The sequence below is a fragment of the Pseudorasbora parva genome, chromosome 14 (genome assembly GCF_024679245.1).
Source record: "Pseudorasbora parva isolate DD20220531a chromosome 14, ASM2467924v1, whole genome shotgun sequence".
In the NCBI taxonomy this organism is placed as follows: Eukaryota; Metazoa; Chordata; class Actinopteri; order Cypriniformes; family Gobionidae; genus Pseudorasbora; species Pseudorasbora parva.
The window spans coordinates 1,868,351-1,881,090 of record NC_090185.1 but is presented as its reverse complement, the minus strand read 5'-3'; the positions used below and the strand labels follow the sequence as shown (position 1 = coordinate 1,881,090).

Genomic DNA, 12,740 nt, shown 5'->3' with positions numbered 1-12,740 from the left:
GTGTTCTTTCAATCAGCAAGAGAAGAATAACTTGGATGGAATTCACTTGGCAATGAGGGTTGAATGCATCACAAGGGAGAAGGCTGAAGACAAGACAAAGACAAAAAGTTTTATTTTTGCAACTTATTGACTTGTTAATAGCAATTTGTTGTGAGATAACACCTCAACCCATTTAATGCATCATAAATGTGTCCTAGAAACAGACCAGCAAAGTCTATGTGCAGTCGTTTCCAACGACTGTAAAGGAACTTGACGTAGTGCCTTTGTTCCATCTGACATGACCCACAGACTCTGCAAACCTGCTCCAGATCTGCATCCACTTTAGGCCACCCATGTACACTATATATAGTTTTGGGATGCCTGCCTTCACATGAACATGAGCTTCAATGCCATCCCATTCTCAATCCATAGGGTTTAAAATGGAGTTGGCCCACCCTTTGCAGCTATAACAGCTTCAGCTCTTCTGGAAAGGCTTTCCTCAAGGTTTAGGAGTATGTTTATGGAAATCTTTGACCATTTTTCTAGAAGCGCATTTGTGAGGTCAGGCACTGATGTTGGATGAGAAGGCCTGGCTTGCAGTCTCCTCTCTAATTCACCCCAAAGGTGTTCTATCGGGTTGAGGTCAGTAGTGAGGAAATGTCAGGAATGGACTTATTGCACAGGTGGCAACCTATCACGGTACCACACTTGAGTTCACTGAGCTCCTGAGAGCGACCCATTCTTTCACAGATGTGTGTAGAAGGATCTGCATGCTAGTGCTTGATTTATACATGCTTCTGTAGCTCCTGCGTGAAAGGTTACCAGACAGGTGGGGCGCTCATTTGCAATCAGGTCACTGGCCTCATGACGCTCTCACAGCTCTTGGCCCGGGGGGAAATTGAGACGAAAGAAAAGGAGACGGAAGTACAAAAAAGCGACAGAGGGGAGAGTGAAAAAAAATCTTGTTCTGGTTCCCAGACACACTGCTGCACGATCCTCAGCCAGCCGAGAGGCTCTTCTTCGAAGTGCCATGGGATGGTACTGGCCTCTGCTCAGTGGATGGCTCAATCCTCCTCTGCCCCTGCTCTTCCCATCATGGTGGACGGCAGCAGGCTCCGCCCCATGGCAAATTGCGGCGACTCCACTCCCTCTCGGATGGCACTCACCCCACTCACCCCAGGGCAGCAAGCTCTCCGTCCCACTGGATCTTACATCATACCAGCACTACCGTTTCGGGCAGCCACTCACTATCTTCAGCACCATGATCCCTCTAAGCAGCAAGGGCTTTCGACAGCATGTCCCTCCTTTCACCTTTGTCCCTAGAGCACGTATACTCTTGCTGCAGACAATTAATATCCGCGTGATTGATAAACTTTCATAGACATCCATTGACTAACCCTCTTTGAAATACCTTATCTCTACATGTCACACATGGACTGCATGGTAAATGGACTGCATTTATATAGCGCTTTTATCCAAAGCGCTTTACATTTTTGCCTCGCATTCACCCATTCATACACCGACGGCGATGTCAGCCATGTAAGGCGCCATCCAGCTCGTCGGGAGCAGCCGGGGTTAGGTGTCTTGCTCATGGACACTTCGACACTTGGTCAAGTGGAACCGGGGATTGAACCACCAACCTTCTGGTTTGTAGACAACCTACATGAACCACTGAGCCACTGCCGCCTGCATGCATATGCAACCTGGTCTGCATTAAAAGTGGCTTGGTCAAAGTGTTCAGCTGAAGAATTCCAAAAAAGGTTGAAGTAAATGACAACAAGATCTTTGATGTTCTCCATAATTCTTTGAAAGATTGAGGGTGCACACCAAATGTTAGTCTAATGTCGCCAAATAATCCCCTGTGTGTATTGATGGTTAGTAGACTCGTCATCAAGAAGAACCTGCTGGTACGCTGAAGCCAGGTCAATCTTAGAAACCATATTCCATCAGCAAAGGCTTTGGCTCAAAATTATTCTTTATGCATGCAATGATTGCACCAGGTGCTCATGCCACGCAATGCGGGTATAAATGAGACACAGGTGATTGCATCAAAATATCTTTTTTGCTGAAGAGCCGAGGAGGTAGACTGGCAGGACATGGCAATGGGATGTGGCTTCTTTGTTCCATCCTTCAGGGAACGATTGTTACATACGTAACCGAGACGTTTCCATTCAGTCGGTCACTCTCTACGCCACGTCGGAGTACCGACAAATAAGAATCCCTACCAAAGCGCCATGGACTCAGCCCCCTTCCAGTGCCCTGTGTGAGCCTCCTGAGCTCTCTTAACTGATGAGACGAGGCTCACACAGTGAAGTCCATCACTGCTGTTCTGCATGACCCACTCAGTGACTATTAGATAATACCGGGAAAGCGTGCCCTGGTGGAAAGGGCCACTGTGGGACCCACATCGTACCCCGAGGGATTTATGTGGAGTACAGAGCTGAGCTGTAGCCCGCCGCTGTGAGGGGGCTCCATCCCTCAGAAGGAAGGGTTCTCCCAAGGGAAAGACACAGGCTTCTGAGAGGAGCAACCGTGAAAAAATATGTGGGATCCCCGCAGGGTCACTCACATAGCCCAAGCTAAATACAGTCTCAAGGATTCAGCGGCAAGAGGCCTGATGCCGGACGCTCTGCCATGCCCGGCACCGAGGGCGGTGGAGGACTCACAGAGTTTGCTTCTGGAGAATGTAAGCGCCAAGGCACAGCAAGCTGACAAGAGAACCCAGGAGGAGACCGGCTTTACACGTAGGCTATAGAACCTAGCAAACATGTTGGGTGTCTCCCAGCCCACAGCTCTACAGATGTCTGACAGTGAGGCACCACGTGCCAGCGCCCAGGAGGATGCAACACTTCTAGCTGAATGCGCTCGCACCCTGAGCGGACAGGGCACAACTTGTGTTTGGTAAGCCAAGGTGATGGACCACCTGGGGGTGGAGCCGCCACTTTCCCGAAAGCGCAGCTTGTGACAGCTTGTCTGCTACATGGTTGCGCACACCAGGGACATGAATGGCCCACAGCGAACTCAGAAACTTCTGACTCCAGGCGTAAAATGAGGGTGTGGGGGAGGCGGAGCCTTGAATATATAGGGGCGTGTTATTCTATTGACAACCTTTTTCAGCCATGGCATTTATCAAGGGCAGGTATTGCGTACACCTAAATTGCAGAGGTACGCACAGCTTCATAAATTAGGCGGTGAGAGGAGTGTAAGCATAATCTTACGTCAACATATACGCCCGTTTCTACGAAAGATTGATAAATGAGGGCCAGTGTAAGTAGTATTACTGTGCTCAATTGGCCTGCCAATTCTCCTGACCTGAACCCCATAGAGAATCTGTGGGATATTGTGAAGAGAAAGTTGAGAGAAGCAAGACCCAACACTCTGGATGAGCTTAAGGCCGCTATCGAAGCATCCTGGGCCTCCATAAAACCTCAGTTCATTTTTGGGTTTTCATGAGCTGTATGCCAAAATCATCAGTATTAAAACAATAAAAGACCTGAAATATTTCAGTTGGTGTGCAATGACTCTAAAATATATGAAAGTTTATTTTTTATCATTACATTATGGAAAATAATGAACTTTATCACAATATGCAAATTTTTTGAGAATGACCTGTATGTAGTATTGCATACATGGGTCCTTTTTCACTTGGTTCACCTCTTGGTCCACTTAAAGGGGTCTGAGTTCGGTTCTTTTAAAGAGGACCCAACCTTAGAGTCATGCACGCGGGTGTGTACGGGTGGACCGATAACATTTAATGAAGTGTTTTGAAAATATTCATTTTGTCATTTGCGGTGTGGGTCAGGAATCAATAGGCACAGGCGCACTGCATGTCAAATAACCAATGCTATTTTCAACACCAAACACTGCTCCCCTGCATATTTGTGTTTATGTTCTGAAGACCGGCAAAGGTTTGTGTTTACAACCCATTTTGTAGTGTTGAGCATATCCAACCACAGTCTGCTGAGCACATGAATGTAATGGTATTTCAGAGGGGTTTACGCAAGCGCAGAATCCACAATCAAGAGCAGCGGTTTGGTGCTCGTTCACTGGCTGAAATCTGCCTGCTTGTGAATCCAACTCATTATAACATAATGAGTAAACTTTTTTTTGCATACAAACCTTTGAAATACCTACACAAAATATGGTTTCGTGAGCTTTAGCGAGAGTACAGAGGGCACCCTCACACAGAAAGTGACACTATGACATTCTAGGGCTCCCTCATCCAGACGCCACTGTAGCAGAATAAAACACAGATGAAGGACATTAACTGAAGGAACATGAAAACAAAGCACACGATTACTTCAATATATGGTCTATTTGTGCTCCACCAGACATATAATGTATTTATACAAGAACAATGCATGTTCATAATGGAAAGAAAATGGCATAATCTTTACATCAGAGATCTTTAACCCTGCTCCTGGGGACCAACTGTCCTCCTGAGTTTAGCTCCATCCCTCATCAAAAACAACTGAAGCTAATCAAGATCTTCAGGATCACTTGTTGAAAATACACAGGCAGGTTTGCTGAAGCAGGCTGGAAATAAAATCTGCAGGACAGTGGGTCCCCAGATATTTTACATATAAATATTTTATTTAGAACATAGTCCATAATGCTGAGCCAATTCACGATTCCAGCTTAAATTCGGTTGATAATGCAGCCCTAGATTACCTTTACACAAGAACGAGCCACTACAGCTTTGCACACCATCTCTCTCATGTTCACGATTGCACTGCGGCCCTGCCACTTATGACAACATTTACATTGCTGTATGTGAAAAAAGAGCAAGCAAAATTGGATAAGAGTAATATTGCAAAAGAGTAAAGTTCTACACGGTCTATCAAAATCAAAAATGCGTAAAACAATGAAAATAGGCCTAAGTATTAAAACGTCTGAAAAAAAAACATGTCAATGGAAAGTTTCTACAAAACATGACAACCCAATTCTCTGTTCTTTTCCAGTGAGTGGTCTGAAGATTGTTCTGCTGGGAAAGAATACATCAGAAAACAGTCGAGTTGGAAACAATATACTGGGAACAGCAGCGTTTGACAGTGAAGCTTCATCTTATTCACAGCAGCCCGTTCAGAAAGTCAGTGGAGAGGTGGAGAAGAGACCAATCACAGTCATCAACACTCCTCATCTGCTCCAGCCAAATCTGACACAACATCAGATCACAGAGGGAGTGAGTGAGTGTTTATCTCTGTCGGCTCCAGGACCTCATGCGATCGCACTCGTACTGCAGTATAATGACTTCAGAGAGGAGAACAGACAGAGAGTGAAGACTGTGCTGAACCTCTTCAGTAAGAAGGCCATTAAACACACTATAGTGCTGACCACTGATGAAGAGACACGCACATCCAAATGGGCTTCTATGGTAATGAATAATGCTATTCATAATTTAATAAAGGAGTGTGGAGGAAGACATCTTCAGTTTGATGCAATAAGCCCAGGATGGCGCTCTGAGATGTTCAGAAGGATAGAGAAGATGCTCAAGGATGAGAATAAAGAATTCCTCATCTCTAACATGTATGAGGATGGAGGAGATGGATCATCAGTGGATGAAGATCTGAGCAGATCTGGAGGTTCAGTCCAAGAAGACGACAAAGAGGAGGATTCTGAAGTCAATGACAGCGCAAAAACAGGAAGTGATGGAAGAGGTTTGTCTTTTTTTCCTGAATATTACCTCTATGTATATTCTACTATTTTTGTCCTTTAATATCTAGATTGCAGTAGAAACTGGAAATGACAGAGAAAATTGAAAAGCAAAACTGTGAGACTTTAAAAAATATTATATTATATATATTATAAAGCATAAAGAAATAGAACTGAACAAAATTCTAGGTCTAATTCAGAAATAATCCCTTTGGGACTATTTGCAAACATTATTTGCATTAATTTGTGTCAAATGTATTATTAGTAGAGGGATTTTTTGCATTATTGAATAAATACGTAGATCGGCTGATAATATTTTAAATCTGGTGGTAGAATTTTTGTTAAACCGTGTCAAAGGTTCCAGGTTGTAATCCGCCCTCATATAGTTTTTTTTTCTTCTTTATTAAAATCTAAGATGTTCATCAATGATTGTATATTAAGAGCATGTGTGCATCTGTGTCAGCATTTTCTGACACTCAATGACAGACAATATGTGTATTATTTGCATGGGCTGTCTGTGTGCACTGTGAGTGCTTTTCGATTCAGAAACTTCGCAATCGTCGGCCTCTTCTTAAGGGATTCGGGACAGCCATCTGTGCCTCGTGGTTCAGGAATGGCAGAGCATGTGCAGCAGCAGGTCAGGCCAGTGTGGCTCAGCACGCTATGGTTGAGCTGAAAGCCTACAGGCAGACCTGCTGAAGGATCTGGACCAAACTGCACCATTAAATTCAATAATAACTATTTAATGATTACTTAATCTATTTATTATATGTAATCTTCATTTAATCTTCATTAGTTGCTGATGCAGTAATCATTAACAAATGGGTTAGTTCACCATGAGTCACACATTAACTCATGATTATCTGTGCATTAGTTAAGCATGAATACACGCATATTAGTGCACCCGTATTGTAAAGTGTTACCATAACATACATTAATTTGTGTACTTTTTAGTACACATTTTTGTAGAGTGAAAAAAGCACCCTGGAGTTTAGTATTCAGTGGAAAAAAGACAATCATTAGTGTATATATTAACATGTGGGTATATGATGATATAATTGTCAGTTTTGGGTGAACTACAACGTTAAAGACTGAATTGTAATTTGAATTGAGTCTACTGTTTCTAAATGTTGTTTCAGGGACTACTTCTGGAAAAACAAAGCTGAACATTGTGCTGTGTGGATATAATACAACACTCAAGACTTCAGCATCTAAAATACTTCGAGGGAAACCAACTAAACCTCAGAAAGTGATGAGTAAAGTGTGTGAGAAGAAAGAGGTGAAAATCGATGGACGGCCGATCACCTTAATAGAGCTTCCAGCTCTCACTCGGCTCTCAGAAGAGGAAGTGATGCAGGAGACTCTCCGCTGTCTGATTCTCTGTGATCCTGGAGTTCATCTTTTCATCCTCATTACTCCTGTCGGTTCACTGACTAATGAAGACAAAGCAGAAATGGAGAAGATTAAGAGAATATTTTACTCTAATGAGCACTTCATGGTGCTTTTCACTGCTGAACTCACTGTTGACCAAAGTGTGTCCGGTTTTGTGTCATCCACAGAAGCTCAGAGGTTTGTGAGTCTCTATGGGAGTTGGTACTATGTGATGGGGATAAAGGACAATAAAAACTCCGGACAGATCTCAAAGATAATAGAGGGTATAGACATCATGAAGGTTGAACCCTATTCACTTCAGATGTATTTAAGCGCTCCAGAGAAGAGAGTCAGACATGAACTAGAGGAGAAACTGAGTGTGAGAGATGAAGAAATCAAAGAGTTACAGAAGAAGATCAAGACACTGGGTGAGTGAATTCATTTATATTTCTGAATAAAGCATATTTGTGAGACTACAGTAATAAGTTTAAAAATGATGTATAGTACAGTACATACTGGGTGAACCATACATGAGTTAATGCCCTTTTTATAGACAAGCTACCTTTTTCAAAGAGAACAAATGGAATCATTTGCTATTAATGACTGGCTAAAGTCTAAGATCTCTAGGCAGCACCAGACCTTACTAACTTACTTAAAAGTAGGGATGGGTAACTAAGGTCTAGTCCACACGTACACGGGTATTTTTATTACCGGAGTTTTTCCTCCTCCGTTTTAAAAAACAATCGCGTCCACACAAGCACGGTTTTTAAAAAAAATCTGTCTACATGAGAACGCAAAACTACGCTATGATTGGCTGCCTGATTTCCACATGGGTCCCATTCACTGCACCGATGCACATTGCGCTGACTGAGGGATGCCATGGGCTCAAGTGAAACCCTTCTACAAGTTCCTTTGCTTTGGACTCAGTGACAGGTAACTGTATACACAGGTGCAGGGCCGAAGTGGACTGTAATAGCTTCACACTTGCTTTACTATTTTGTATTATTGCATTCTGGCACCTTTGTTCTGCAATACAAATAACTGAACATCTGTAGGATATACGTGTGTTAAGCGCTGTTAGTGGAGTCCACCGCATAGAATCGACTCACGTAAATCAAAAGGAGATGTGGAAAATCTGACGTCAAACAAAGGAGAGAACGGCGCGCACTTCAATTAAAAAAACCGAAATCTCCGGTTTCACCATCTACACGACAACGCTGTAACCGGAGTTTCTAAAAATCTTCACCCTGGCCGGAGTTTTCAAAAAAGTCTGGTTTGAGTAACCGGATACAGCGTTTGCGTGTGGACGAACAGCCAAACCGCGTAGAAAAAGCCTACAGGCACTTGAACGGGACAATCTCCTAGACAACAACCAATCCGGCTTCAAAAGCGGCCATTCGACTGAGACTGCCTTGCTCTCGGTAACTGAGGCACTGAGACTGGCAAAAGCAGCTTCCAAATCCTCAGTGCTCATTCTGCTGGATCTGTCTGCTGCTTTTGACACAGTTAACCACCAGATCCTCCTGTCAACACTTAAGAGGACGGGGATCTCAGGATCTGCTCTCCAGTGGTTCAGGTCTTACCTCTCTGGTAGGTCCTACAGGGTGTCATGGAGAGGTGTAGTGTCTAAGTCTCATAATCTAGCTACTGGGGTTCCCCAGGGCTCAGTCCTTGGACCACTTCTCTTCTCCATCTACATGTCATCATTAGGTTCTGTCATTCAGAAACACGGCTTCTCCTATCACTGCTATGCGGATGACACTCAACTCTACTTCTCATTTCAACCAGATGATCCTACAGTCAGTGTTCGTATCGCTGCCTGTCTGACAGACATTTCTGACTGGATGAAAGAGCATCATCTTAAACTCAATCTTGCAAAGACAGAATTACTTGTTTTCTCAACCAACCCAGCACTTCATCAAAATTTCTCCATTCAGCTTGGTTCATCGACCATAACTCCATCAAGGACAGCAAGAAACCTTGGAGTTGTGATTGATGACCAGTTAAACTTCACTGACCACATTACTGCAACAGCCCGGTCCTGCAGATTTGCTTTATACAACATTAGAAAGATTAGACCCTTCCTATCAGAACAGGCTGCACAACTCCTGGTTCAAGCTCTTGTTCTCTCCAGACTGGACTATTGTAATGCTCTTCTGGCTGGGCTTCCAGCATGCACTATCAAACCCTTGCAGCGGACCCAGAATGCAGCGGCGAGAGTGGTCTTTAATGAGCCGAAGAGAGCGCATGTTACGCCTCTCTTCATCAAACTGCACTGGTTGCCAATGGCTGCTCGCATCAAATTCAAGGCACTAGTTATCGCCTACAAAACAACCTCTGGCTCTGCACCAATATACCTAAATTCACTTGCTCAGACTTACACACCCTCCAGAAGCTTGCGTTCTGCGAGTGAGCGGCGCCTCGTGGTTCCATCCCAAAGAGGCATGAAATCGCTCTCACGGACATTTTCCTGGACCGTTCCCACCTGGTGGAATGACCTGCCGATCTCAATTCGTGCTGCCGAGTCTGTAGCCATTCTTAAAAAACATCTTAAGACACATCTTTTCCATTTGCACTTGACCAATACAGAATAGCACTTACTGATCACCACAGCAACGACCAAAAGCGCACACTCCTGGATCATATCTACGTCTCTCATCCGGATTTGTCCCTTCAGGCGGGTATGTTACATAGTTATCATAACTATCAGAATCCAGTGTTCTGTATATTGCGTACGTGAGTTTTTGTTGTAGATGGCTATTGCTGCGCGTTTAGCTAGAATACAAAACCAACCCATTGGGCCACTGAATCTGCATTAACGACAACAGCTGGGGCAACAGCCTTAGTCCTAATGGGTTGTAGCTATCTTAGCTATCAAAATCCAGTGTTCGGCACTTTGCGGACGTGAGTTTTTGTTGTAGATGTCTGTCTTTAAAAAAAAAAAAAAAATTGTTGTGTATTGTGCTAATTAATTGAGATTTCTTACAGCTCTTACAGGTTTTTGGCCTTGTCTGTTCCGTTGCTTCTATTACTCTCCCCTTTTTTGTAAGTTGCTTTGGATAAAAGCGTCTGCTAAATGATAAAATGTAATGTAAATGTAAATGTAAAAAGCTGCGGTTTTGAAAATACCCGTGTTCGTGTGGACAGGGCCTAAACCCGGTATTAAATGAGCCCCGATTTCAGATCAATTCTGAAAGACCGCAGAATTGATCTCAGATCTCATGCAGAGCTACAGCATGCACTTACACTTAATGAGTAAAGATGGCCAAGAGAACTAGTCTGGTTACGCATTAGTCCTGTGACATTAATCTAATTTGATTTTGGCTTCCAAGGATTATACAAAGAAGATATGAGGTAAAACCATTATAAACGTCCTGTGTTTCGTCTTGTGCAACGTCCTTCCCTTCACAGTGGTGTTCACAGCTTTCGTTCCTCCCTAAAGCACAAAACTAAAGGTCAGGATCAGCACAATCTGTGATTGTTGTCTCAACTGTTGCTAAATTGTGGGATGTGTTTAATAATACATTGAGCTAGGGCTGTAACGATTCTTTGATTCAATCAGAGTAATTGATTTAAAAAATCCTCAATTCCAATTTCCCTGTGTCAATTAACTGGCAAAATACCGAAAGCGGCTCATTCCACGAATGAGAATCCATGAAGCGCATTATTAGACCGTTTTCTAAGGTCACACGATCAGGTGCGGATTAACGGCCCTAGATTAATGGCTAGACTTTTAATTAAAACTATGTATTTACTTCAGCACAAACAAACAAAAAAGACACTCATTGGCCCATTAGAAACATAAAAAAGCAGGTGATTGGATATATGTGACTTGGGTCTGTGCATCTGTCCGATCAGCTGCTGGTTTTCATTTATGTCACTGCTTTCGCTAAAGAAAGTACAATAGTGGAGCACAAAAACTGCCATTCAAACTAAATAAGTATATGCACTTTGGCTGCGGGTATAATATTTATTTACATAAATATTATGCTCCACATGAGCAGTTATCATTGACATGAGTGAAGCGTTTCAAACTCCATCTCTAAATATGCTGCGTTTGGGTCGCTTATAACGTTCATCTGGGAATGCAATGCTTTTCATCATATTTTGAAGGTAATTAAATTTATAAACCTACACCAACACAGGAGAATATATTATTATATGTTTCTAAACATAGAAACTGTCTGTTTATCGCAGTTTGAGTTTGTATGTTTTGATGGCCACATATTTTTGTTGAAAGGGCTGAAAGGGAAAGTCTCAGTTATGTATGGTAACCCTCGTTCTCTGAAGGAGGGAATGGAGATGTCCATCCCGTCGCCACAGTTGCTGTACCATCACTGCACCAAGTCACTAGATCTGCTCCTCAGTGAAAAACCAAAAGTGCACTGCATTCGTCTTCTGTTAATACCCGCGGTGCAAAGCAGAGCACAAGATGCAAATCTCGCACCCCCTGGCCATTGGCCCGTTCTTTATATATCGAATCTGATAGGGATCCTAGAACTGATTATAATTCTTGGGTGACGTAAGACGTACCGTTGGTACTAAATTAAACAAGGGTGTAAGCGGGATTAAATTCCCACAAAAGGTAAATACAAAAAACTGATTATTTTGTTCTATATTGACGTGGAATATTTGAAAATCGATAATTATTATTTATTTAAATCACAGTTATATCTGCATTTCTGTCAAAACCTAAAGACTTTCAAACATTAAAATGTAATGTATTCATGTCAAAATGACGCATAAACATCTTTTCCTATTGTATTTTGCCTGGAAACACTTCCAACACGTTTGCATGTTGTGTGAAAAAAAAGGTGTCAGTTCAATTTCTAGCATGTACGTGTTTCCGGCAGATGGGTATGCTTTCAGCAAAGACATGAAATGTTTTTACTGGTGCGAAACTAATAAATTACAGTACTAAATTGTGACTAGAGTTATTCCGACATGATGTGAATGCTTAAAAACCTCATTGTTAAACTAGTTTTTTCCTTTTTCAGTTCCAGAGGGTGTGAAGCTGAATCTGGCTCTGTGTGGGAGTGACAGAAGATTAAAATCCTTCATATCAAACCTGATCCTGAACCAGAGCGAGAGCGGATCAGAGCTCAGCTCAGAGTGTGTGAGGAGAGACGTGGATCTTCATGGACGTCTGATCTCTCTGGTGGAGCTTCCAGCTCTGATTAACTCTCAGCTCTCCGAGGAGGAAGTGATGCGTCAGTCGCTCCGCTGTGTGTCTCTGTGTGATCCTGGAGTTCATGTTTTCATCAACATTATTCCTGATGGTCCACTTAATAATGAAGACAGAGCAGAAATGGAGAAGATCCAGAGAATATTCAGCTCAAGAATCAACAAACACCTCATGATCCTCATATACCAGAATCCAGATCATCAGACAGCAGATCTAAATGAAGAACTACAGTCTGTCATTGAGAGTTTTGGAGGACGGCATCTTCTCATTGGCCCAAACACACACGTGTCCGTGTTGATAGAGGAACTGAAGCAGATGGTTCAGGCAAATAGTGGAGTTTGTTTCTCCACAGAGACATTATGGGATGCACAGATGGAAAAACTGCAGAAATTTGAAGAAATGAAGAAGAGAATCCATTCACTAGAGACGTGGTTTCAGTCTAAAGGTAATGATCAGAAAATCTGACACTTTTCATGATTGCTCAAGTCTACACAGATTTGTGAGATAAAACTATAACATTACATGCAGAGTTCAGAAGAAATCATCGGATTAG

At 42.8% G+C, this 12,740-nt stretch overlaps 2 protein-coding genes across 2 annotated transcripts; both read left to right on the top strand.

The window, feature by feature from the left end:
- Positions 1-2,596: 2,596 nt before the first annotated feature.
- LOC137040786 (GTPase IMAP family member 7-like) lies at positions 2,597-6,330 on the top strand. Its single transcript, XM_067416558.1, has 3 exons — positions 2,597-2,723; positions 4,941-5,668; positions 6,178-6,330. The coding sequence occupies exons 1-3, from the start codon at positions 2,597-2,599 to the stop codon at positions 6,328-6,330; spliced, it is 1,008 nt and encodes a 335-aa protein (XP_067272659.1).
- Positions 6,331-6,883: 553 nt separating this feature from the next.
- On the top strand, positions 6,884-12,652 carry LOC137040785 (GTPase IMAP family member 4-like). Its single transcript, XM_067416557.1, has 2 exons — positions 6,884-7,430; positions 12,000-12,652. Exons 1-2 carry the CDS (start codon positions 6,884-6,886, stop codon positions 12,650-12,652), a joined length of 1,200 nt encoding a protein of 399 aa, XP_067272658.1.
- The last annotated feature ends 88 nt before the right edge of the window (positions 12,653-12,740 follow it).